Raw genomic sequence first — 25,215 nt, 5'->3', positions numbered from 1 at the left:
TTGTAGCACTTTGCGCTTTTGCTGTATTGTAATTCAAGGACAAGGAGTGAAGAGGGAAACTAATTAAATAGGTGAATGAATGGGTGAAGGATACTTTCATATCTCTGGAGAAAATGTTTATTTACCCCAGTAGGATTTTTGGTAAGAGAACTAAGGTGGGTGGTATCCAAAGAATTAAAAAAATAATAGACTCAGCTGTGGGTTTATTTATAAGGGTGATGTATGGTCCAAGGCAGTTCATTTTGTACCAGAAGGACCTAAACGTACTTGCATGAAGACCTCCTAGATCGCTACAGCCTGAGGCCAAGCAGAGAGCATTCATTCAGCTTTTACTTATTGTCTGTTTTCTACTGAGCAGTTTTTATACCATATTTCCTTTATTCAAAGATGTGTTTGACTCTAAGGTACATCACTGCTTAGAAAAGCAACCTTCCAGATACATTCTGGCCAAATACAAAAATTTCCAAATGGATAAAAATGCATCTTAGAAACTAGGAAGATAGTGGCACATATTGAACCCACACTACTCAGTACCCAGAGTTCCTCACTCCCACAGCACTTGACACACTCCTGTGTTATTGTCCCCGTGAAGTTTTGTCATACGTGACACTCTCCTCTGCCACTCCCTTCCCACTGCTCTCTGGGGGCAGGAACTCTATTCTGTTTTACTTTGCATAGAACATCACAGATGTCTTTAGTACACATTGATTGAATGAATGAATGAATGATACCTTCATATCTCTGCAGAGAGTCCAAATTTTCCCCAGTAGAAACATCTGTAAGCAGTCCAAGGAGAGGTAGCCAAAGAATTTTAAAAAGTGAACTCAGTTAACGACGTTCACTGTAGAAAATGTAGCTATCATCTCTGTTAATGGTCGCTTCTTATAAATTTATCTCCCTCCCATTCTCTTTCTCCCTCTAGGGATTCTTTAGAAGGAGCCAGCAGAACAATGCCTCTTACTCCTGCCCGAGGCAGAGAAACTGTTTAATTGACAGAACCAACAGAAACCGTTGCCAACACTGCCGACTGCAGAAGTGTCTTGCCCTAGGAATGTCGAGAGATGGTAAGGCATCGCCTTCCTACTTCTTACTTAAAGGCTTTCAAAATAGAGAGCTAGTGGGAAGCAGCCGCATAGCATGGGGAGATCAGCTCAGTGCTTTGTGACCACCTAGAGGGGTGGGATAGGGAGGGTGGGAGGGAGATGCAAGAGGGAGGAGATATGAGGATATATGTATACGTATAGCTGATTCACTTTGTTATAAAGCAGAAACTAACACAACATTGTAAAGCAATTATACTCCAGTAAAGATGTAAAAGAAAAAAGAAGGCTTTCAAATGTATGCTTTTCTTTTTTTCATTCAAAATTATTTAATTACAAGGCTGGATAACTGAAAAAGAATTTTCCATTAAAAACAATTTCAGAGGCAGAAAGTATAAATAACATACTGGCTAACACGTATATGTCACTCTAGGGCAGTGACATGATTAAACAGAAATGGCTTGAATCTTATGAATGCATCAAATGGATGCTTTGCTGGAGTCTGTTTAAGCTGCTGGAAGAATTCTAGACAAGGGGATAAGAAGAAAAGAAAACCACATGCTGGCAGTGTATTAAGAGGAAAAGTAAGAGCAAATAAATATATAGTATTGCCTATAACATAGGAAGAAAGGAAAGACTTTTCTGTAGCTCGTGGAGCAACCTGTGCTAACTAGGTTAGATGAAAGCCACATAGTCCTAGATCTAAAGGTGACCACTTGTCCAAGTTTGCCTGTGAATGAGGGACTTCCTGGGATGTGAGATTTTCTGAGCTAAAACTGGAAAGTCCCAGGCAGACCTGGACCACTTGGTCACTGGGTAAGTCTGACTGGTGCACAGGTTGCTTGGTATGTGGAGATGCTAAGGAACAGACCTTGCTTCTGTAGGAAGCCCAGAAGCTCCATTAATGGATGTGGACTATTCAGAGGCATGTTGAAGATCAGAAAGGCTGTAGCAGAGCTCCACGTCTTAGAAGGGTTCTGTAGATGGTGTCCTTTTCAGAATAGACTCAAGTGTGTACTCCACCTCACGCCCAATCCAAATGGGTGGCTTGGCACCCCAACTGAACTTCTTAGATTAATGAAAGAGGACAAATAAACTCACACAAAGAATTTCATCTAGCTTTGTGTCCATTTTTAAGTTTTCATCTAAATGGATTCTTTCCCCACTGACATTGGCCGTAGCACTCCTGTACTGGGTCATGAGCAGCCCTGTGTCCTGGGGCCGTTTCTGTCTTGTTCCCACTGTCCCCTCAGGGTCTGGTTAAAAGCAGGCACCTAAGTGTTTGTTGAATGAATCATGGAATTATCTTTTACCTAGAGCCTGAGACACAGACAAAGCCCCTGATACTCATTCTCTTTACGTGAATCACTGTGGATTCTGTGTCTCTGGTCACACTCCCTGGAATGAAGTTCAAGGCAGTGTGGACCAAAAAAGAAAAAGAAAAAAAAAAAAAGAAATACTTCTAGATTTTAAAGAAATATAGATAATTGGCATGCACTATCTCTTGGTATAAAGGGATTTTATGAGTTATTGAATTAAATGCGGGCCTTTTAGTCATTTGGATAAATTTAGCTCTGCATAGATGGTCTCTAAACATATACACTGTTTACTTCTTAGCTTGCATTCTCCAGATAGTTGCATCTTGAATTTCTGTTTACCATTTCTCTAATTTCCAACCCACATAAACTTGTCTTGCACAAAAGTATACCAATGAGATATATTTAACCCCCAAAATAAAAAGAATCTGACGTTGAGCCTTCCAGTTTATAGGTAGCTTCTAAAGCTACAAGATGTAGGTTTCCAACACTTTTCTGTGTATTAGCTGATTTTGTTTGTTTGTTTTTCTAGATTTGCGAATCACATACATTTACTCGTAGGGCAAATCTGTAGCCCTGTGTACTTGCACATAACTAAAGTGAAGAAAGTGGAGGGTGGAGATTAAATGGTTTTCAGAATTTCTTTAGTGAAATTCTGTGGGAATTCGAGTTGATAATTTTGTACTTCATTTCTGTAATATGGAGGCAGCATAATAATTGACAGTATCTGAAAAGTTTCATTAATAATTCTACAGAGAGACTAAGCCATTGAGTATTTGCCTTTGTTGCTTCTTCCTACAATAAAAGGAAGTATCTATTTGGAAAGAGAGATCATGTGGGTCTGTGCTGGTGAACAGAATCATGAGCAAGGGATGGGCATATGGTCCAAGGCAGATTCAGTGACGTCAGCCCACAAAATCTAAGAGGTTGTCTGAATCTCATGACATAAAAGAAATATATTGTCGGGGCGGCGGTGGGGACGTGGGGATCGTTTATGGATAGAGCCGCCGTCTATTCTCAAGGGGGAAGAAATTTACTACAGCATAAACTTCTGTGCAAGAAAAAGCAAGATAGTATCTAAGGATGCTGAGGATTAAGGATAATGATCCATCTTAATTTTAGGTCCAGAGACAATCTTGAGGCTTCCAGGGACATCTTTCAAAATGCCTCCTAAGCATGGCTTGTGTCAGATTAATGGCGAGGAGAAATGCTCAGGAGTGATAGTAGTGGCTGGGAATGAGGAGAAGAGGCTTCAGCAGAAGAAAAACATGATTCTGTCTATGGGAAAACAAATTCTTCTTTACTCTTTATATAGAGGAAGTTTGTTATAAGCCTTGAATATATAGGGTACTTTAAACTAAATAAGTCACACTAATACCTGGGAAGCTAAACAGGTTTTATCTCCTATTGATAAGTAATGCCTAGTATGTGGTATCAAAGGATTATGAAGCCCTGAGGTTATGGTTAATTAGCTATGTCTAGTAAGGGCTCAAGAATAAGAGGTAGTATGTGTCCTGCCACTAATTTATTATACCTACCTTCTACTGATGAAGCAGATATTTTCAAAGTGCTTTAGCAGTAGTACCAGTAGCCAAGGTAAGATGCCCTCACACCTAACTTCTATATACACACCACCCAGCTTCCCTCAGACATAAAGTAGCATCTTCATTTTAATATTTGCATTTGTTTTCTGTCAGTTATGCCTGGCTCCAAGAATATTTACTTTAATATCTGGTCACTAAAACAATATGACTGCTAGTAGATGGCTTGATATAACTGTTGACTCCGCTGGACTTTCATTCTCTCCTGAATTTCAGCTTCTGTAGTGGCGTATTAGTCATGGGAGATATATGAGTAGACAACAAACTCAGCAGTAACAAATTTGTTCGAATTTAGCATTGGCAAAGAATCAAAAGTCAAATCCACTTGGAATACATACACATGTGTTTATGTGTATAAAAAGGTGAAGGTATTGCATGTATACGTGTGTGTGAAGTGACGGCATACATATGTGCACTGAATCTTCTCCACTATTGTATTTATTTCTTTTTTTAACTGGACCCTTCACAAATGTTAGTTGCCGGAATCTTCAGTGTCAGGTGTATTAGCACTACCAAAAAAAAAAAAAACAGAAAATATTTTGGCATCAATAGGAAGATATTGCACCTCAAAGAAAAAGCATTATACTCACCTTGCAATAATGAAGTATGTGTCCTCCTAAGTGACATACCTCTATGAAAAAATGGAAGCTGCCCTACACGGGCAGGTGTCACAGATTTAGCTTCTTGTTATCCAGAATGGCATGGTCCAGTGTGGTATCCACATGTTGCTATTTAAATTTAAGTTTAGATTTATTACAATTCAATAAAATTTAGTTCTTCAGTCACACTAGCTATATTTCAAGTGCTCAAAGCCACATGTGCCTTGTGGCTACCATATTGGAAAGTGCAGGGAACATTCCATAATCACAGGAAGTTCTGTTGGAGAAGTGAAGGGGAAGAGAGAGAATGTTTTAAAATTATGAATAGGGTTGGGTAGACAGAATCCGATTTTTTTCTACAAATCTTAAAGCACTATAAAAAGGCATAGCCTTGAAATTTTAAAGTTAAATTAAGACTAGTTTCCTTGATAAGTAGTGAGATATAAACATAAAGCATTTCACAGCCAAAGATAGTAAGATAAAATAATTTCCAAAAGGACTATGGAAAGTCATAGATGATAGTTCTACAACGGGGTTCCTCTTGATACCAAAAACATGTGTCTAGTTGTCATGTGGTAGGAAGCAGAAATCTTTGAAGAAGCATCATCTTTGCTGTATAGTTACTCCAAAAACTTCCATTCCATTTAGAATCCCACAATTCATATAGATATGAAACGATTTCCAATACTTTTGCGTAAAATGGTTCTTTGCTAGTGTGGGATCAAAATGAGGGTTAAGAGCATATCATGAGCAAATACTATCATCACTGAATATTTATAAAGCACTTGCAATGTATACAAATTGTGCTAGTTTCTTTGAGAGCTAGCAGTTTAACAAGAGGCTGTCTCCGTACTCAAGTGAATCTCATTAACAGAATAATTCAAGTTTGAGAGGGTCAAACACGTAAACTATGTGCCATTCTGATTAATGGGTAGTGGTAAGAAGAATGCAAATACTTGAAAATATAATAGTAATATAGCCTTTGTTAAAATAGGCCCATGAAGTCATTTGTAGAGACGTGGATGGACCTAGAGACTGTCATACAGAATGAAGTTAAGTCAGAAAGAGAAAAACGAATATCACATATTAACGCATATATGTGGAATCTAGAAAAATGGTACAGTTGAACCGGTTTGCAAGGTAGAAATAGAGACACAGATGTAGAGAACAAACGTGTGGACACCAAGGGGGGAAAGCGGGGGTGGGGACTGGGATGAACTGGGAGATTGGGATTGACATGTATACACTAACATGTGTAAAGTAGATAAGTAATAAGAACCTGCTGTATAATAAACAAATTAAATTAAATGAAATTGAAAACATAGGCCCATGAATACAATAAATGTATTTACAAATAGTGACAAGAAATTATTTTTATATCAGGAAAGTTCAGTAGCTTTATTTTGCCAAGTACTATAATTTTTTTCCCAAATATGTCACCACTTTTATTACAGGAAGGGGCATAAAACTGAAACACTGGCTCATCAGTGTTTCTGAAATGAATGGAAAATTGATTCTAAAATAGTATTATAGCCATTGTCAGCAAAGTCCTTGATTTAGGATGAAGCCTGATAATTCCAAAATGTTGTGGAGCTTTAAGTTTTTTCTTTGAAAATATTTAAATTGCTCAGTGACTTGATAAGTCAATTTTTTTTGGAAGAGGCCTAACTATTCACCATTGAGTGGGTTTTCGGGTGTTTACAGGGCAAAGAGCTTGGCAGCATACTTATTTGACACTGTTAGCTTTGATTGTGAGGTCTTATGGTTAACAGCAGAATTCTGAACCTAAAATTGTTCAGTATAGGGTCTTGACTGGGCTCGTTTCCGTATCTGCTGTCAGCTACAGGTCAGTTCTACAGCTCTCCTGTTTGTAGTTGGCCTTGCCTGAGATGGTTCTGCTCTGTTTCACATATCTTATCCTTCAGCAAACTAGTGTAGGCATGTCCTTTTCATGGTGGGGCACTCAATCACACAAGCACTTTTTAAGCCTCTGTTTGTGTCACATATGTCAATATCCCATTGCTGCAGAGCAGATCACATGACCCTGAGTCAAGGGGATGGAGCAGGATGCCGGCACAGAATGAAAGGGCACTGCAAGTTTACATGGGGTAGAGCAGGCAAATAGGCAAGAAGCATCAGGGTTACTAACGCAGTCAACCTGCTACAATGTGTATTTCACCTAAAGTGTATAGAAATCTAAACAAGGTTTAGGTTTGGAAAAAGGTTTAAAAAGAGCCACTACATTTTTGTCTCCACGTCAGAAGAGTTCCTCGTTCTTAATTTTTTCTCCCTATAAATTTTAAATGAATAAATGCAAAACTATTCTACTAAAGTAAGGCAGAAAGTAGGTCTACTCCAGCCAAAACAAAAATCTTAACCTACAGCAGTAGACATAAATTTTGGATTCACCTCTCTATCTCTGTCACAAAGAGCTGTTCCGAATCTACAGGAATGCAAAGGGGGTGAGCGAATGGAGAAGCATGTGACATTTCTTGGGGGGAAAAAGTTTTTTCTGAATCAAAACTTACCATGATTTAGTTTTTTCGTATACTAAAAGGGTTTTTTTCCCCCTAGAGAATGATATAGAGTAAATTATTTGGAATGATAAAGATAGAAAGCTTTCTCTAAAAGCAACTACAGAATTCTGTCCATGGACAAGCTGAAAATACCACTGCAGTTAGGAAGCAAATATATTTGTCTCTGAGGAACAGAATTTAATGCCCTGTCTCTACAAAGTTAAACACAATGATTCAAAACCCTATAAATTCCATACATATGTGTTAGCATAGGTATTTGTTTTTCTCTTTCTGACTTACTTCACTCTGTATGACAGACTCTAGGTCCATCCACCTCACTACAAATAACTCAATTTCATTTCTTTTTATAGCTGAGTTATATTCCATTCTATATATGTGCCACATCTTCTTTATCCATAGCCACATAGCACAGGGAGATCAGCTCGGTGCTTTGTGTCCACCTAGAGGGGTGGGATAGGGAGGGTGGGAGGGAGACGCAAGAGGGAAGAGATATGGGGACATATGTATATGTATAGCTGCTTCACTTTATTATAAAGCAGAAACTGACACACCATTGTAAAGCAATTATACTCCAATAAAGATGTTAAAAAAATAGAAAAAAAAAAGAAATGAACAAAATCATTTTAAAAAATACCTATAAAAATGACAGCTGAGGTGGCATGGGGAGTTTGGTCTGGATTAACCCGATTACTTGTCTTTATTCAGAAAAATTAGTGGATAATCGCCACTTGGTTTTCCTACTTAGGCAGTGTCAGAAAACCAGAACACAGGTTTTTCAAGATTAAGGAGATAGGAAGAGTTTGGGCTGCTCTAAATCCATCCCTCACATCCACAATCCAGCAGGCAGAAAGGAGAATGGCGAGCCTCAGGACACACACCTGTATGCAGCGCTTCCATTTACTCCCTGTTATCCAGAACTTCATCACAGAGACACATCTGGCAGTGAGGGAGGTTGGGAAATGTGGTCTCCATTCTGAACAGCCTATGCTCAGATAAACTTTGGTAGCTCTATAACCACTGGAAAGAGAAAATAAATATTGGAGGAATATCGGGGGGTAAAATGGCAGCTGTTTCACAACAAGAATCTCTTCTTGGTGCTGGAGAGTTCTTAAGCACTTCACCATTTAGTCATTCTCAGAAGTTATTCTCATCAACTCTACTGACTGAATCCAGAAATTGGACCTATTTCTACTCTCCATTCTCTTCTTCCCACATTCTCTGAGCTCCCACCACCAGCCGGTGACGGGAACAGTGTCACAAAAGAAAAGAAAGCAGAATCTCAAAAGGGAACCTGTAAGTTTACCACAGTCCCTACCATTAACATGAGCCGAACGGGCATCATGCTTGATGATTCAGATAAGGTGGCCCCTCGACTCCGGACGTTCACAGCCTTAAACGGGAGTTGACAGCATGTGAGGAAAAATGTCTCGATCCACAACAGTTCAGGAGGTTAAGCTCTATAAGAAACAATGAATTCAGATCAAAGCATCTTTGTACTACTCTATGACCACTGACAGAGCCTCTTTCTCCTTCTTCTTCAGGATGGTTAAGGATTTTTCCAGAAGAGGGGGGCAGTATAAAACTTGGGGACGGTAGAATAAGAAAGGAAGGGTTACTGTTGTCTCACTTGCTGGGTATCATATTCACGAAATTGCTATTTTCCAAAGATTGTTTTCATTTGATCCCCAAATCCAGTCGAAGGTAAATGATGTGGTTTCCTTGAAATTGTGTTTCTCACCCTGCTTCACATCCTTGGTCTTACCCAACGTGCTATTTAGAAAATAGTGAAATAATAGGGTCCTATCTGGCAATCTAGAAACCGTAATGCTCAGGAGGGAAGCTAATAATGAGTGTTGGTCTACATTTGAATAGGTACTATGTGGTAGTTTTGGGTTTTTGTGAATTCTTTTTTTTTCCCTGCAAGTAAGAAAGAATGAGGAAATATGCCTTCTAACTTCGTGTCAATGAGAAATACATCTATAAATTTGTACCTTTCTTCCTAGCTTAGATTTAGTTCTCACTATGCACATAAACCAGTACAGACACCCGTGAGTATAACCTTTTATCAAATGTGGAGTGCAAGCGAATGGACTCTTGGGCTGTGGTACTGGGACTTGGTGCATTTTATGTTGAGGGGACAGCCATCCATGAGCCCTTGGACTTAAGGTGGTTAATGCGAATGAGAACCTCAAGTGCTGTTTTCTGCTTTTGTCTCCCACCCAGCTGTGAAGTTTGGGAGGATGTCCAAGAAGCAGAGGGACAGCCTGTATGCTGAGGTGCAGAAGCACCAGCAGCGGCTGCAGGAGCAGCGGCAGCAGCAGAGTGGGGAGGCGGAAGCCCTCGCCAGGGTGTACAGCAGCAGCATCAGCAATGGCCTCAGCAACCTGAGCAACGAGGCCAGTGGCACTTACGCCAACGGACACGTCATGGACCTGCCCAAGTCCGAGGGTTATTACAACGTGGATTCCGGCCAGCCGTCCCCTGATCAGTCAGGACTTGACGTGACTGGAATCAAACAGATAAAGCAAGAACCTATCTATGACCTCACATCCGTACCCAACTTGTTTACCTATAGTTCTTTCAACAACGGGCAGTTAGCACCAGGGATAACCATGACTGAAATCGGTAAGTGGAAATCTCCTTCCGGCTCATTTTTGGAAATTCTACTTTGAAATCGCCTTGGTCCTGTTTAGTAAGATCATTTTCTTAGGTCTAAGTTGAATTACTTGCATTTATGGCTTCTAGTGAGGAAACTAATGGATTTTAAAATATAGTCTAATAACTGTCACTGTTCCCATGGCCCATACAAGTTTATTTCAAGCAAAGGAAGAAGGAAAAAAATCATGAATAGAAAGATGCGATCTGTAAGGAACAGATGCTATCTGTTGAATTTGGGTTCATCACTGAAGGAAAAATGTTATTGGTATAAACAAGAAAATTTCAGCAAGTGTTCAAAGTGATGCTATTAAAAGTGAAATAGCTAAGGGATATAGAAGCAGTATGTAGTAACTGAATGAACGGGGCTCCAACTCTCCATCTAAGATAACTGGGGACAAACCTCAGTTTCCTTCTGTGTAAAGGCAGAGGGGTAGACCAGAAGACCTCTAAGCCTCTTGTAAATCTGAATTCAAGAATTCTACGTGGGAATAGAGTCTGAATTACTGGCAGTAAAATAAGTGTAGTCTGGAATATTACAGAAGGGCAACAAATAAGCCCCTCTGAGCAGGGCAAGTCCCAGGCACGGTTGCATCGGTTGCAGACCCTCCTGCTTCTGCAACATCCTTCTTTAAGGAGTGGTCTTCAAGAGTGCACTCTCTCTTCTGACCTGTCGCCGCTTTGTTTTACCCTGTTAAGCTTAGGAGTCTGTTAACCGTCTAATCAGTTGATTTTATTAACTAATTGCCATAAAAATATGGATGTAGGTTTAACACATTACCCTCCTGGGTAACAGAGCTGTATGTTAACAGTAGCCCGGAGGAGCTAGCAGGCAGTGGCTACAGCAGGCTTCACGCAGTACTTAGTGCACAGGGAAAGCAGTGTGGAGCTCGGGAGTCTTTGAGACTGCCATCTTGCCCTGAGAGGTGGCAGAAAAGAGTGGTTACGCACCAGGCTACCTGAATTCAAATCCTGGATCCGTCGCCTGTTATTTGAGCTGAAGCAAGTCTCTCAATCCTGGTTTGCTCATCCTGTTTTTCGGTGTTCTTTTTTTCTCAAAAAACGTTAGCTCACAGATCACACCGTTGTTGTAAGAATTAAATGAGTCAATACTTGTAAAACAGAGCCATGTTTGGCACTCCGCAAGTGCTCAGTAACTCTGAGCTGTTCTCACTTGCCCACCACGTGTTCAATCACCTTCTCTGTCTAAACTGTGAGTAGGAGCCTAAAGCCTACGAGTGTTTTAAATAAAGTTGATGTGAACACATAACGAAGGACACGCCATATGTATCTTGGCTACTTCTACCATCTGGTTGAGGAAGAAGTGACGTGACACAGTTATAAAACCCGAAACGCTATTTTTCTCTCTTAGCAATTCAGCCTGTGGCAGGGAGTAAAGAAGTGGTTGACATAACACCTGTGACGACATCCACAACTGAGAGACATAGAAAACTACACATCAGCTCTAATAACAAAAATATTCATTATGTTGCTCTCCTTAACCTGTGACTGTGTCACAGGCACTTCACACACATTTAATTTTCACAAGCATCTTATATGATAAGTAAGACTATTACTCCCATTTTACAGATGTGGAAACAGAGGCTCAGAGATGTCTCATGACCTGCCCAGGGTCCTTTGATTACTAAATGATAGAGGCAACTTCCATTCCAGGCTGTCTGATTCTGGAGTCCTTGTGCTTATCCATTATCCTGCTACTTGCTATGGGCTTAATATTCACAAACTGCATTGTCAATCAATAGGGGACAATCTGTTTAAGTGGAGTCACTAGGTCTTTCCAAAGGGACATGTTAAAAGGAAAAGGAAATAGGCACCATTTTTTGCTTTTATCCTACTTAGTATCTAAGTTCCTGAGTTTGCTATTGATTGGGAACACATGTTTAAAACATACTGAAACAAAAACAATTGTTGGATGATCTGATCCATACCCAAAAAGGAAAGACTTCTAAGAATGCAGAAATCACAATTTCTTTGTGATTTAGAATCAGTAGGAGGTATTACAGAAAAAAAAACTACAGCCAGAAACATGAAGTTCAAGTAACCCTACCCAGGTCATTCTCCTCCTGGCCTTGAGTCTATTCCTCTATGAACTAGAGAAACTCCAAATTCATCCAGATTTTCTACACAGACATTGACCCCAAAATGAACTAGCATTTATTTTTCTTACTTATTTCAAGATACTATTAGTCTTTAGAGATCTCTAGATCTGCCTTAAATTTTGGAGATTTCTTCCATCAGACTTTTAGGGATGCAATTAGGTTGTTCTCCTAGTGCTCTCAAATTTAGCAGGCTCCTAAGCCTAAGTATTGCCTTGGTTCCCATTTCGTTAAAACGGCAATGCCATCTAGTGGACACAAACTCCTTCGAGTGTCGAACGGAGCCACAACAGTGTGATGCACTATGCTTTCCTGCACGATCCAAAAAACTGCCACTCATTTCACTAAAGCACTGAATCCATAACAGTCTAATTGGGCAGGAGGGCATCAGTGGTGTAGTACAGCAGTTAAGAACTTTGGTTCTGGAGTCGGACTGCCTGAGTTCAAAACCTCATTGTTCCTTTTCCCTCAGGCAGTTTACCCAACCTGAGTCTCAGTTGTAAACCTGAGATAATAATAATCCCTACCTGTGTGTGTGGATTAAATGAGTTAATATTTGAAAATTCTTAGAACAGCTTCTGTCATGCAGAAGCCTCATCATTATTATTATTATCAATATAATTGATATTATAATGGTATTAATCTCATTATTACTTAATAACATTCTTGGTCATTACCTAATTACCTGTTATTGAGCCCCTCATGGTGCCTAGCAATATTCAACTCTTATAACAACCCTATTATGCCTGTTATGTAAGTATTCGTATAACCATTTTAGAGATGAAAACATTGAGGCTCAGAAGTTACAAAACTTGTTAAAAGCAAAGTAAGCATGTGAACCCAGGTCAAAGTAACATCAAAACTATATTAGTTAAAATAGTTAAAAACTATTTTAACTATGTTTCTTCCCGCCCCTCCCAAGTTAATGGCATTCCCACAACAAGACTTGCTTGGTGTTTGCTGCCTACCTGACGTCCTACTGGGCGCTACAAAGGAGCTTACAGAGGGTGCACGCTGACATTTTGACTTGAGTTGATTAACAAGGATCTATACTAATCTGGCTGGGGACAATTTGTCATAGAAAGAAGCCTGTGCTGACAAATATAGAAAATGTGGGGAATTCCCTGGCAGTCAGTGGTTAGCACTTGGTGCTTTCTCTGCCAGAGCCCAGGTTCAATCCCTGGTCAGGGAACTAAGATCCCGCAAGCCACACTGTGTGACCAAAAAATAAAATAAAACCTTTTAAAAAAGAAAATGTGATTTTAGCCACATTCTGACTGTGTGAATTGAGGCTATATCACACGAGAGAATTTTTTAGCATCACTCTTGGCTGCTAGAAGTACTGATCTGCTTCCTCTCGTTTCTGAGAGAACAATGAAATTGTACAACCAGATCATGATTCTGATTGGGCCATTGTAAAAGCAGATTAAAAAAACCAAAAAACCAAAAAAACACAGTTTTTGGATTAGCCCATACAGAATACAGTCTTACAGTTTTGAAATTTTAATAAAAATACATGTTTAAGAACCGTAAAACAATACTAGCAACAGCATGCAGATCCCCAAAAGTCAATTAGTTGAGTGTTATGAGTCAGGAATATTCCTCCTGAAAAACCATTGTCTTTCTAAAAGTGCACCAAAGGAACTACAGACTTCTAGGTTCAGGACCCCTAATAATAATACCTTATGGATAGACAGAAACAGAAAATGCCTTCATGCACATTAGCCAATTTAAGCCTCCTACCAGTGCCTTCAGGTGGGAAGGGAAGAAATCATCCCATTGCGCAGATGAAGAAATTAAGGGTCAGAAAGAGTGAGTGATTTTCCCAGGCACAGAGTTAGTTATGTGGTAAAGCTTAAGTTCTTATGTAGCTCATTCTACTACTCTACACTTCCAGGCATTCTTTCAAAAACATATTTTTTTTAACATGTTTATTGGAGTATAATTGCTTTACAATGGTGTGTTAGTTTCTGCTTTGTAACAAAGTGAATCAGCTATACGTATACATATATCCCCATATCTCCTCCCTCTTGCGTCTCCCTCCCACCGTCCCTATCCCACCCCTCTAGGTGGTCACAAAGCACCGAGCTAATCTCCCTGTGCTATGCGGCTGCTTCCCACTAGCTGGCTATTTTACGTTTGGTAGTGTGTGCCAGGCACTCAAGGCAAGGAGAACACGGTTCCTGTCCTCACCGTCTAGGAGGCAGGCATGAAAATAAATAACTGCAGTTCAACGCCATGTATTCTAAATCCCGAGCATGACGATACCACAAACTCTCCTGCAGGTGAAGAAGATGGGGGGTATTGCTTACTCTGTGCCACAGCTCTTTTCAGGAATGTTTTATTCCCATAGTCTTGGGACTTGAAAAGAAAATGTGGGTAAGCAAGGAGGAAAGCATGAAACATTTCCAGAATAATATGCTTGGGTTTCTCAAAATCCCATAGGACAAAACACCATAAAATAAGAGAAGGGCAAAAGTAAGCTGCAAATTAATATTTAGGCATCAGGTTTAACGGGGTTTAGCAGGAATTTTACTTCAAGCTGGCATGGTGGAGGTGTTATATCTTTGCAGATAAAATTTTGCAGTGGTTGGTGGCAGGGAAAGGAAGCTGGCTATAGGAAGACTGGCAAACAAGCAGAGAGAGAAAATGGAAGGTTGTGTTTTTGCTCCCCCACTATAGCCCTCAGATGGGTTGGAGGATTCTGCAGGACTAATACTCTTAATAAAAGCTTATTTAAGCTCAAAGATGATTGACAGTGTATCCATGAGGTACCAGACAACAAGACAATTCAAACAGCCAAACAACATGCTTTTAAAAACAGGGAAAAAATCCATCAAATTAGTTTCAGTGCTAAGGGGATAGATTGCCTTTTACAAACATTATCTGAGTTTGCTGTTCAGTAATTTTCTCTCCAGATAAAGACAATGAAATCAATGAATTCATTGATCCCTCCTGTGTAATCTTCAATGTAGATTTACTTTCATATTCCTTTTGTGGTCTATTTATGGAGCCTGGAATTTTAAACATCAAAAATAGAAATAAACCTCTTTTTTTTTTTTAGCAAATTCATCTATTACAGAAGCTGAGTATTAATAGAGGAGATTACAAAAAGGGATTGGCCTAAAGGTGATCTAATCCCTGTAATGTACTATTTTTTTCATCAAGGCTACATGGACACATAGAAGGTATTTCTAGTGATGTTTTTTTGGGGGAAATTCTGTAAAAGTTGATGGTGTTTCAGTTGTTATTTTTTAAGAACCCCAAGCAGGTGCTATGGTCATAAGACAGCAGCTTCAATGATATAGGCTTTTACAGGTAAATATTTTACAACTGCCTAAACCTATTAAGCATATTCAACTACTCATTCAGAAATGGTACAGAGAATAGAATTTAACTCCAGCTATGTATTTCCTATGTCCTCTGGTGGCACCTTTATCAAATACAGGTAGGCATTCAATTTAGGAGCAAGTACCTAGTAAGTCATTAAAATGAATGAAAGTAGACTAAACTAATGAGAAAAAGCATTCAAGCAGTAAGGGACATGAAGATCCAGTGTCTTAGTTCGTTCTTTCTTGCCTTGAGGGAAGACATCTTGTGAACTTCCATTGTCATCTGACACCCCTGTCACCTTCACCCAAACACAGGTCCTATGCAGGCAGTTTAGGGAAGGGACATTGAAATTGGGACTCCTGATGGCTAGTTCACATACTAGCCATGTGAACTTGTTCAAAATTAGTTCAGCTTTCTGGAGCTCTGTCTCTTCATCTGAAAAATAAGGCAGATGGGCTCAGTGACTTTGAAGGATTATGGTTCTCCCAACTCCTGGTGGGAGCTTTGGCCATGTGCACAAATATTCCCTTTGCTCCAGCCACTTCCCAAGGAGAAGGGTAGGGTAGTGGCGAGGAGGGGAGGGGACTTACAGGCAACTAGGCAATCCTGACCGATGCCGAAATAGCTGTCTCAAGGAGTAGGACCACACTCGGGAATTTCCACGGGGTGGAATGACCCTGTCAACTATAAAGTTAATAACCACAGTCACATCAGAAGTGTGCACCAGCCTCTTCTCTTCATCCACACTCCTAAAAAAGAAAGAAATGAACATCAAGGACAGCCAGGAGCTGATCAATGAGAGGCTGGTGGCCAATCTCAAACCATCCCTAGTTCATGTACAAAGTAAAGAGTGAGCCGCTGTATGGATACTTCAGGGCAAATCGACCTGTCCTCTCTGGCCCACTTCAACCTGACCACCTCCCCAAACCCCTCTTGAAAGAAAAAGGGGGACAAAACGATAAAGATACGGTCTTGACTGAGCACCAGGCCTACCCACATCACCTTGGTCACTTGAGAGGGATTTACCTGACTCCTCTGAAATTTTCATACTACCTTGTTCTCTGCTTTCCATAGACTACATCCCAAGAGGCTGCTTATTTCCCGAATCCTGTCTTCTATCTCAAAAAAAAAAAAGATCTTTACCATGGTCACAACTATACTATTAACTAGTCCATGGCCATGAATTATTCTGGAGCATCCTGGGACAGAGGACACTATAGTTCTTCCCTAGAGTCATTCAAATCTGTATCTTTCTAGATATCCTTTAACAACCTGAAAAAGATGTCTTAACTCACCTAGTAATATGTTGTAGTCACTCTACTGTCGTGCTCAGTGCAATGATTCTCCACAACTGGAATATATGGCATAATGTATACAAAAGTACTTTGTGACCAGCAAGGCTCTAAACATATATAAACATGATTTACACTATAAGTAATACACACATATATGCTCAGCTGAAGTACTTATAAACCTGCATATCTATTTATAGTACCTGTATGCAGATTAACCACTATACGCTTGTACCTCTGTCAGTACAGCTTTCCTTATGTGCTAGCATTCACTGGATTAGGTAAATCTTTTAAATCACCTTTTCTATTTTGAGTTGAAATTATGCAAAACTGATCTTCCTCAGTAGACTTCCCCTGGAGATACTAGTTTGGGATTAATTTTTGACTCAGAATTCAGAACTTCCTAAGAAGATTCTAAAATCCACCAACCAAAAAAAAAAAAAAAAAATGCTATTGGGAAGCTATTGGAAAACCAATTCCAATTTATGCACTCAGTTTCAAAAGCCATAGTAGATATGAAATATTCCGCAGTAAGGAAGAGGGAAGGAGATTTCATGAGGTTCTACCTATGACCTATTGAAGGAAGGAATGTTTATGCTTATAAGACAATCTCTGAAACAGCCCCCACTGTTGACTAGTATTTCCCGCATTGCAAGCTTGACACTTAACTCTTAGAAAGAGCTCTGAATCACTTTTCCCCTGCCTGGGGTGAATAGGTACTGCTTTAGCCACATTTTCAAGCACCTATTTGGGGAAGAGCTGGGTGGGGTTAAAATGCCACATAGGCTATGGGACACAGAAATGTCAATTGATGGCCAGGTTGATGGAACTTGATACACTTTGGTTTTCATTACCATGGTATACAACCAACTTAACAGGCTCTCTCTGCCAACCAGTACAGGATTTATTTCTGTGATATTTACAAATGTGGGGAAACCTGTTGGAAATGTTTCTAGCTGGCAAGACTTTTTGTTTATTTTATTTTAGGATGTAAGCTATAGATAAGGATATATGAGGATATATCCTTACTACTGAGAAGAAATTTATTATTTAAATCTGAGCCCTATTTATGCAGACTATTGTGGAACTGCTGTTTGGTTTTCAGACAGGTTTGCTCCAGGAACATTTGGTGCTAGACTATTTAGAAAACACTTATTTTAAAGCATTAGTCAATTAAATGTATTATTTAAGCAATCATTACTTTAAAAAATTTAGATTAAATGTTTGAAAATGTAAAAATTGCCTCCAAAGATTTCTCCTGAATTAGTTCTTCCTAAAGGTCAGAATTATATTGGCTACATTTCCAAAGGGGGGTAAGGTTGGGGAGGGATTGCTTCTGTTTAAATTAACGGTCAATCCATATGTCAACAAAATCCAAATAGTAAAGGTCAGTCCTAATGATGGCCGTGAGCAATTTCCGTAATTAGGTTTTCATCATCTGTGACCCGCTAAGTGTCCTTTGGGTAATGTGTGGAGGTGTACTTTTTATTTTTATTTTATTTTATTTATTTATTTATTTATTTATTTGCGGTACGCGGGCCTCTCACTGTTGTGGCCTCTCCCGTTGCGGAGCACAGGCTCCGGACGCGCAGGCTCAGCGGCCATGGCTCACGGGCCCAGCCGCTCCGCGGCATGTCGGATCTTCCCCGACCGAGGCACGAACCCATGTCCCCTGCATCGGCAGGCGGACTCTCAACCACTGCGCCACCAGGGAAGCCCAAGGAGGTGTACTTTTTAAAAGAGAGTAGGGAAATATTTTCATGGGCTCTAGATTATCTTGTTTTTTGTTTGTTCTAAGACACTTCAAGTACTTTTAAGACTGTGAGCTGTACTCCCACCTTCTGTAACTCTGCAAGACTTCTCCCTCGTGAGTCAAAAGAAAGAGAAATTCCTATTTAGCCCCTTATAAGGACTCAAGTCGCCATGCTTTTACACAGCCCTTAGAAAATATCACTGCTGCCAAATCTTTCTATGGATAGAAAATCAAACCCAAAGAAACTAAGACTTTAAAATGTTAAGTGACTTCCCAAAGGGCGTGAAATAAAAGGCTCAATGGATTCATATTGGCTTCCTCCATCCTACAAGCTGCTTTCCTTAAAACTCACCAATTCTAGGGCGTTGAAGTACGTTGATCTTTTCTGATTGTTCTGTGAAGGAGGTCTTTTACTATGAAAGTTAGCTTCAAAAGGTAATGTTTTTATACTATATTCTTAATTTTCTTACCTAGTTTGAAGAAAGGCAACTGTAATTTCCCCAAAACTAGACATGCACTATTGCAATGAAACAAAATACTTGTGATCCAAGACAGCTTTCCATTATTAAATTATTAAGAAGGCACCCTCGTAGATAGTTAATTTGTTTTGCTGTGTGTGATGTTTTTTCCTTTGGATATACTCTGCTTAAATACAAATGCCCTATGGTTTCTTTCAGTTTTTCTTTCTGCTTTAGTTTCAGTTTTCTTACTTCCTATTACAGTACTCTCACCTGAACTTCCTGAAATTTGATAAAATTTTAACCATTTTATTTATTAATCTGTTCATTCAGTCCTTTCCCAGATATTATTACTTGTAGTATTAATCTGTTTTTTTTCACTGTTTTTCTCTGTGTTCATATTTTATTGAGTTGTGTTTTATCACATTTTCATCATTTTTATAGTTAGTAACAATCTTATATTTTGTTAATATATTTTTCTGAAGCACTTTAACAACATTTTGGTTCAGATCTACATGAAGTAAAACTCAGTTATGCCATTCTCTGATGTAATAATTGGCAATAGAATTTGTTTGAAAAGGAGAGATCAGAAGCTTTCCCAATTCACTGGTAAAAGAGTAATGAGTGGTTGGACATTGAAACTGAGCCAACAAATAAGTTATGGGTTATTTATGCCCCTAAATTCTTCTTTAAAAAATTTGAAGAACTTAAATGCTGAAAATATTACCTCCCTATTGAGGCTATGGATAACTAATAGATGGCTATTTTAAGCTTAAATATTGACGTTTTTATGCTGGTAGCACAATTCTATTTATGCCCCCAAAATCATCATCTCTAAATAGAGATTAGAAAAATCAAAAAGGTCTCGAAAGTAACATTGTCCTCTCTGACAGTCATCTATTACACACTAACCAGCAGACTTGTTCTATTTAAGGACCAAAAACGTATAAAACTGATAGTGTGTTGTCAAAAAGACAAAACGCACACTTGGTTAAATGTTTCACCTTTAAACCAATTGTTCTAATATATTAGAGTTACTGCCTCAGAGTGTGGATTCTGAGGAATCTTGATATTCTGAAAACCTAATGCAGGCACTTAAAACTTGCCTTGAGCAAGTCCATAGAGATATCCTGCCATTAATTCAAAGCGAATCCCCTAAGAATTTCCCTTTCACACTAGTAGTATAAACTAAACAGAGAATTGAGCAGTTCTCTAGATCCTTAAGGCAAGTGATAAATTAAAAATTCATTAATCATTTTGATTGAGGCTGAGATATAGTATTATAAGAAGAATACTTCCAAGTTTAAAAAAAAAAATCCCTTATGGAGGAAAATGAATAGGGGGTATAGTTCACCAAGAAGAAACCGTCCTTTCTCATGAAGAAAAAAAAAAAAAGGAGGGGGAGGAGAAAGAATTAGGGACTTCAGATGCAGCCCCCTCTAGTGCTATATATAGCTTTGAGTCTCAGCTTTCTCGCCTTGATACAGTTGGGCCACGGGTGCTCTTGGTAATAACACTGAAAGCAGCAGTTTTTAAAGATATACTCAACTTTCCCCGCTCCCAGGATGTGGGATTCTAATGAAACCACCCGTGCAATCCGTGTCTGAGACACTGTAGCCTTTGGAGAGCGCCATTTGCTGAAATGTCTAGTGAGAGCTAAAATAAGCCCCTTTGGTGGAAAAAACCCGCTGAGTGGTTGAAATCAGAGCTGCAGAAGGTCACTTGCTATTTTAGTAGCTGCAAGCTGGTCCACATTTTATAACATTACAGTTATAAACAAGAAATTGTCACCTTACTTGTCAGTTTACTTACTTTTCACCAAAATAAGCAGATGTAGCCTTTTTTCTACATAGTACTAGGCAATTTAGATGACTTCTTTCCAGACTTTGCTTTTCTATATGAATTAATACTTAACAAAATTTATTTTTCATTTATTTCTTTAATATTACTTCAAAATATTATTTTTACACAATTAATTTACACAAAATAGTATTAATATTTACACATATCATGCACATCTCAACCACCTGTGAATACCTTAAGGAGGGACTTCCTTCCTACTTCTTTGATTTATTCCACAGATCACAGTGATGATTTGATGAATCACAGTGTGGGGAGGGAGCCAAAGTTGCAGAGAGAGACAGAAGACCCAACTAATTTCTGGAATTATTTAGATACAGTCCATTTGGAAATGAAGGAAGGAGGTTAGTTCCAGCCCCAGGGTTCTACAATTTTTGCACACACTATTGAGAATTACCATCAATTTTATTCTAGTTTTCCCTTCAAAAATTTAATTTCTCTCTTCTTATTGCCTGTCATAAGTGGATTTAAGACTACCCCTAAAGCTTCTAGGGAAGTGTAACAATTTTAACAATATTTTTCAATATTTTTCATCAAAAATGATAAAGTATATTTGCCTATATCAATTATTTTTTAAACCTCCTTATTGAGATATAATCGACATACAAAAATCTGTCTGTATTTAATGTCTACAACTTAATGGGTTTGGAGATAAGTATACACTCATGAAACCATCACCACAACCTATGCCAAAAACATATCTCTATATCAATTATTTTAAAGATTTCTAGGATTATTCTTTCATTTGAATCACATGTTGTCATTTCTATCTCATAAAGTTACTTAATACATGAAGTTACAAATTCTATTAATTAGCTGTAAGTCTTGGGCTCCAATAAGCCTTCCTTCAAGAATAGTATAAGGGTCAAAGTCTAAAAATAAAACAGCAATTTTATGGGGGAAAAAAGAGATGCAAGACAAAGTGAGAGCAGGATATTTTTCATGAAATTAACAAATAGAAAATGAGGATCATGGACTTACTCTTAACCTATAATTACACACCCAGTTTTCCCTTGCCAGCATCAGTGTTTACATTTCCCCTCATCATGACTGAAAAGGAATGACTGGACTGAGCATATAAAATTGTTCTTCTCATTCCTTGTTGATGGTTTATTAACTATCAAACAGCCCACATACTCTTAGTGAAATGGACAAAGCTCTGTCTCACTGATACATACGGAATCTTAACTACTGAGAAGATAATAGCTGCATTTTCAGGTCCACTTAAGAAATCTCTAGCCTCATCCCTGGTCTCAGGAAAAGGAGAGTGTAGAGTCCATGGGCATCACCTCTGAAGGTGGTAGAATCTCCCATCATTCAGTCATTATTCAGTCATATTTCTGTTGCACCCATTATCCCAGCACAGTGCGTGCTGACTCCTTCAACATGTGCTTTCTGCAGCCCAAGCTGGTTAAAGGATCCGAAACTGGGCTCTGAGAAGCAACAGCAATCCAAATCAGGGAAACGGATGAAGGGTGTGCGATTGCCCAGAAAGATTCCAGATCCCCTGCTCTTTTACCTCAGTCTTTTTGTCTGGACTTTCTCATGTGGTTGGTCCCTAGAGATGACAGCGTTTACTATTACCTTTTCTATTTTTCCAGGCAAGGACTCTTGAAAGTTCCTTTGGCTCCCAGCAGGAACTCTGCATACTGTATTCATTGTCTCTCCCTTTTGTCCCTTCTTTTTAAATCCTTCTCCCCTTTTCACAACTGCAGACTCTCAGTCCAAGCAGACCATCTCCTCTGATGTTCATGCATCTTTCTAATCGACAGAATGAGCCTTCAGGCCTCGCTCCCAAGGGACCAAGTCTAGCTTTACCGTGTGGTTTATTGACCCCCCCCCCCCCCCCCCAGCCTGAGCCTTGAGAGGGTCAAGCCGGTTTTTGCACGTGGCTCACCTTTGCACTGCAGACCCGTGAAAGGAAGTGGAGAAGGATCGCTCCTGCTACTGCTGCGGCTGTGTCTTAGTTTTCATTGATATATGTCTTATGTCAAAAAGAGATTTGCCTTTTACTTCTCACCACAAGGGTATGGGAAATAATTGCCCATGTTTAATGTTAAAGCCATCATGAGTGCTTAGGCTTTAAGATCATCAAACAAAGGGTCAGTCTTAGCTTTCTAAAATCCTTTGTCAAATAAAGCAGAAAACGAGGGGACGAATGGATGGATGGATATTTTCAACATTATCTTTACTAACTCAACATTGGCTGAGTACCTACTATATTTAATTCTCTCTCTCTCTGTCTCTGTCTCTCTCTCTGACACACACACACACACACACACACACACACACACACACACACACACACTGCTGCTCCTATGCATCCTCCTTCAGAATTGTCCTGAATCTAGCCCCTCCACTCTGACTCTGTCATTCTCACCTGTTCTAGAAGCTCCTCATATCTTGTCTGTATTTTTCACAACAGCCTGATTAATCTCACTTACTCCTTAATGCCATCTCATCTGCTTTGCCATGGCCAGTATCACCCTTTTAAAACAAAAAACTGACCATGTCACTCTCCTGCTTCGTGCCTTCCACTAGCTCTTAATCGCCTGCAAGGTAAAATCCAAACTCCATGGCCATGCTTATGCAGCTGTTCCATCTCCAGTCACAGTGTCTATCCCTAGTCTCTTTGTCCCCATCTGTTCAATGCATTCTGTATTGCAAACACTACAGACTTTTTGCTGGGAAAGACAGAGCTGATTTCAACGCCATTTGTTAGCTCTGTAAAAATGGGTCTAAAGTCACTCACTCTTTCTGAACCTCACTTTTTTCCTCAAAGGGAAATTGTTTGTAAAAGGTAAGGATTGTAAAGATGTACAGTTTAATGTCAGCAGTTATCTAGCTCAGAGCTAGTTTTCTCTCTGTGCCTTTCCATCATCCCCTCTACCTGATGTCCATCTTTCTCTTCATGTGACAAATTCCTGCTCAGACCCAGGTCAACAGGTATCTTCTCTGTGGATAGTTTTCTGCCTCCCTCTGACTGAGTTAGTTACTTTCTTCTTTGGGCTTCCACAATAACTCAGGGCATTTGTTACGTCATGATATGACATGATATTATTATAAGATCCTGTTAAAAAAAGAAAATGTCCTTTTTTAAACTCTGTACCTTAACTTGGTATATAATAGCTTCTCAAAAAGTATTTGTGAACATGTGAATGAATATATGAAGGCACTGTGCTGGGTTCTGCAGTCCATCTCTTGAAGAACTCACAATCTTGAAGGGTATAGAAACATCCATTCAAATAAGCACAGTGGGAGTCTGACTGGAATAAAGGTTCAGCTGGGGGGTGGAATTAAAGTGTAATGGCAGCTGGCCCTTCTACGTGGGACACTGGGAAGCAGGGAAACCTCGAGGAATGGCCATCTGAGCTGAGTCCTAAAGCATCCATGTGGATTTAACTTTCAATTTTGCTTAATCTGCCCACATGTTTATTATGCCCACTCCTCATACCCCAAAGAACCCTAAACTTTGGTGGCAGAAGGCCAGGGAATTCTTAAACCTTGGCCAGCAATTCTCAGGAGATATTGTAAAGGAACAGGTAAAAAGTTTTTCATAGTGCAATTTTGAGTGCAATTGTAATTTTGTTTATAAACCCTGAAGCCTGTAAATTACTGACAAATCGGTATATCTTTGAAAATGAAAACAGACTACACCAAGAAGATAAAGGTTTGAAAACTATAGAGCCATAAAAATCTTATGTTTTCATTATATACCTACTGAGGAATAGATATGTTCTTTTAAGAGTCTAAGTAATTAGACTGCCCAAATGAAATTGAAAAATGATGAACCATGACATACCAATCTATTTTAATATGATGTATAGAATATTTCCTGCCCTTTTTTACAACATAGGAGGACGTTCAATAAATTTTTGAATATAGGATTTTTTAAAGAAAGGATTTTTATAGCATGATAAGCAATGAAAGTCTAGAAATGCTCAATGCTGAATCCAATAGAGCATAGCCATAATCGTAAGTTAGCATTTTGTAGCATCTTCTACATCCATCAGTTTATAGTTCTGATTGAACAACTTTAATAAATATCGAAATATCTTCCTTCAGTAGCACTGATTCCAAAATTAAATAGCTCCGTTTCATCTCCACTGGGTGGTCAGATTCCTTCCCTGATGAAAAACTATGTAGAATGTCCTAATGATGACAATCGTGGCTACCATTTATTCAGTGTTTATAATGTGCCAGGCAATGGATATACGAGATTTTTTTATTTCGAAGGTGCTTTAGAAGCTTAAGCTTACATTTTTTATTCTCTACGTTACTAAAACTCAATTTATTTCACTCCATATATACCAGAAGCTTAGCAAGGTAAAAAAAGAAAACGGGACCTGAGTACTGCTTTGAGAATTACCCTGGAGAAATGAAATATTGCTATTTAGAAAGAACAGAAATTGCATTTAAACTGGCACCACCTGAAACACAAGAAAAACTCCATTTCTATATGAGCCAAGAACAGTTACCAGGCAGAAAATTTGGTCATCTTCATTCTACTCATATCCCACTTACAGAATTCCTAAGTACAGAATTCCAAGATGTCACCTTCACATGTTCAAATAGCAGAGGGGGGATTATGAGGGGACCTTCTGCCAGCTCTATCCCACTTCGGGGCACTCCCTGCAGGTTGTTAAGGAGAGCT

General features: G+C 39.1%; 1 protein-coding gene across 1 annotated transcript in view; it reads left to right on the top strand.

Moving 5' to 3' along the window:
* The window catches only part of RORB (RAR related orphan receptor B), a 184,928-nt gene that overhangs the window by 137,045 nt on the left and 22,668 nt on the right, over positions 1-25,215 (top strand). Inside the window, exons 3-4 of the mRNA XM_027105680.1 lie at positions 923-1,064; positions 9,317-9,718. Of these exons, the coding sequence (XP_026961481.1) occupies positions 923-1,064; positions 9,317-9,718 (544 nt within the window). The remainder of the gene's footprint in view (positions 1-922; positions 1,065-9,316; positions 9,719-25,215) is intronic.

This window comes from Aethalodelphis obliquidens, unplaced genomic scaffold (genome assembly GCF_003676395.1).
Source record: "Aethalodelphis obliquidens isolate GAN/ISIS:26980383/991018 unplaced genomic scaffold, ASM367639v1 scaffold7, whole genome shotgun sequence".
In the NCBI taxonomy this organism is placed as follows: Eukaryota; Metazoa; Chordata; class Mammalia; order Artiodactyla; family Delphinidae; genus Aethalodelphis; species Aethalodelphis obliquidens.
Note: the sequence above shows the minus strand (reverse complement) of the source record. Positions and strands in the feature narration are given on the sequence as shown.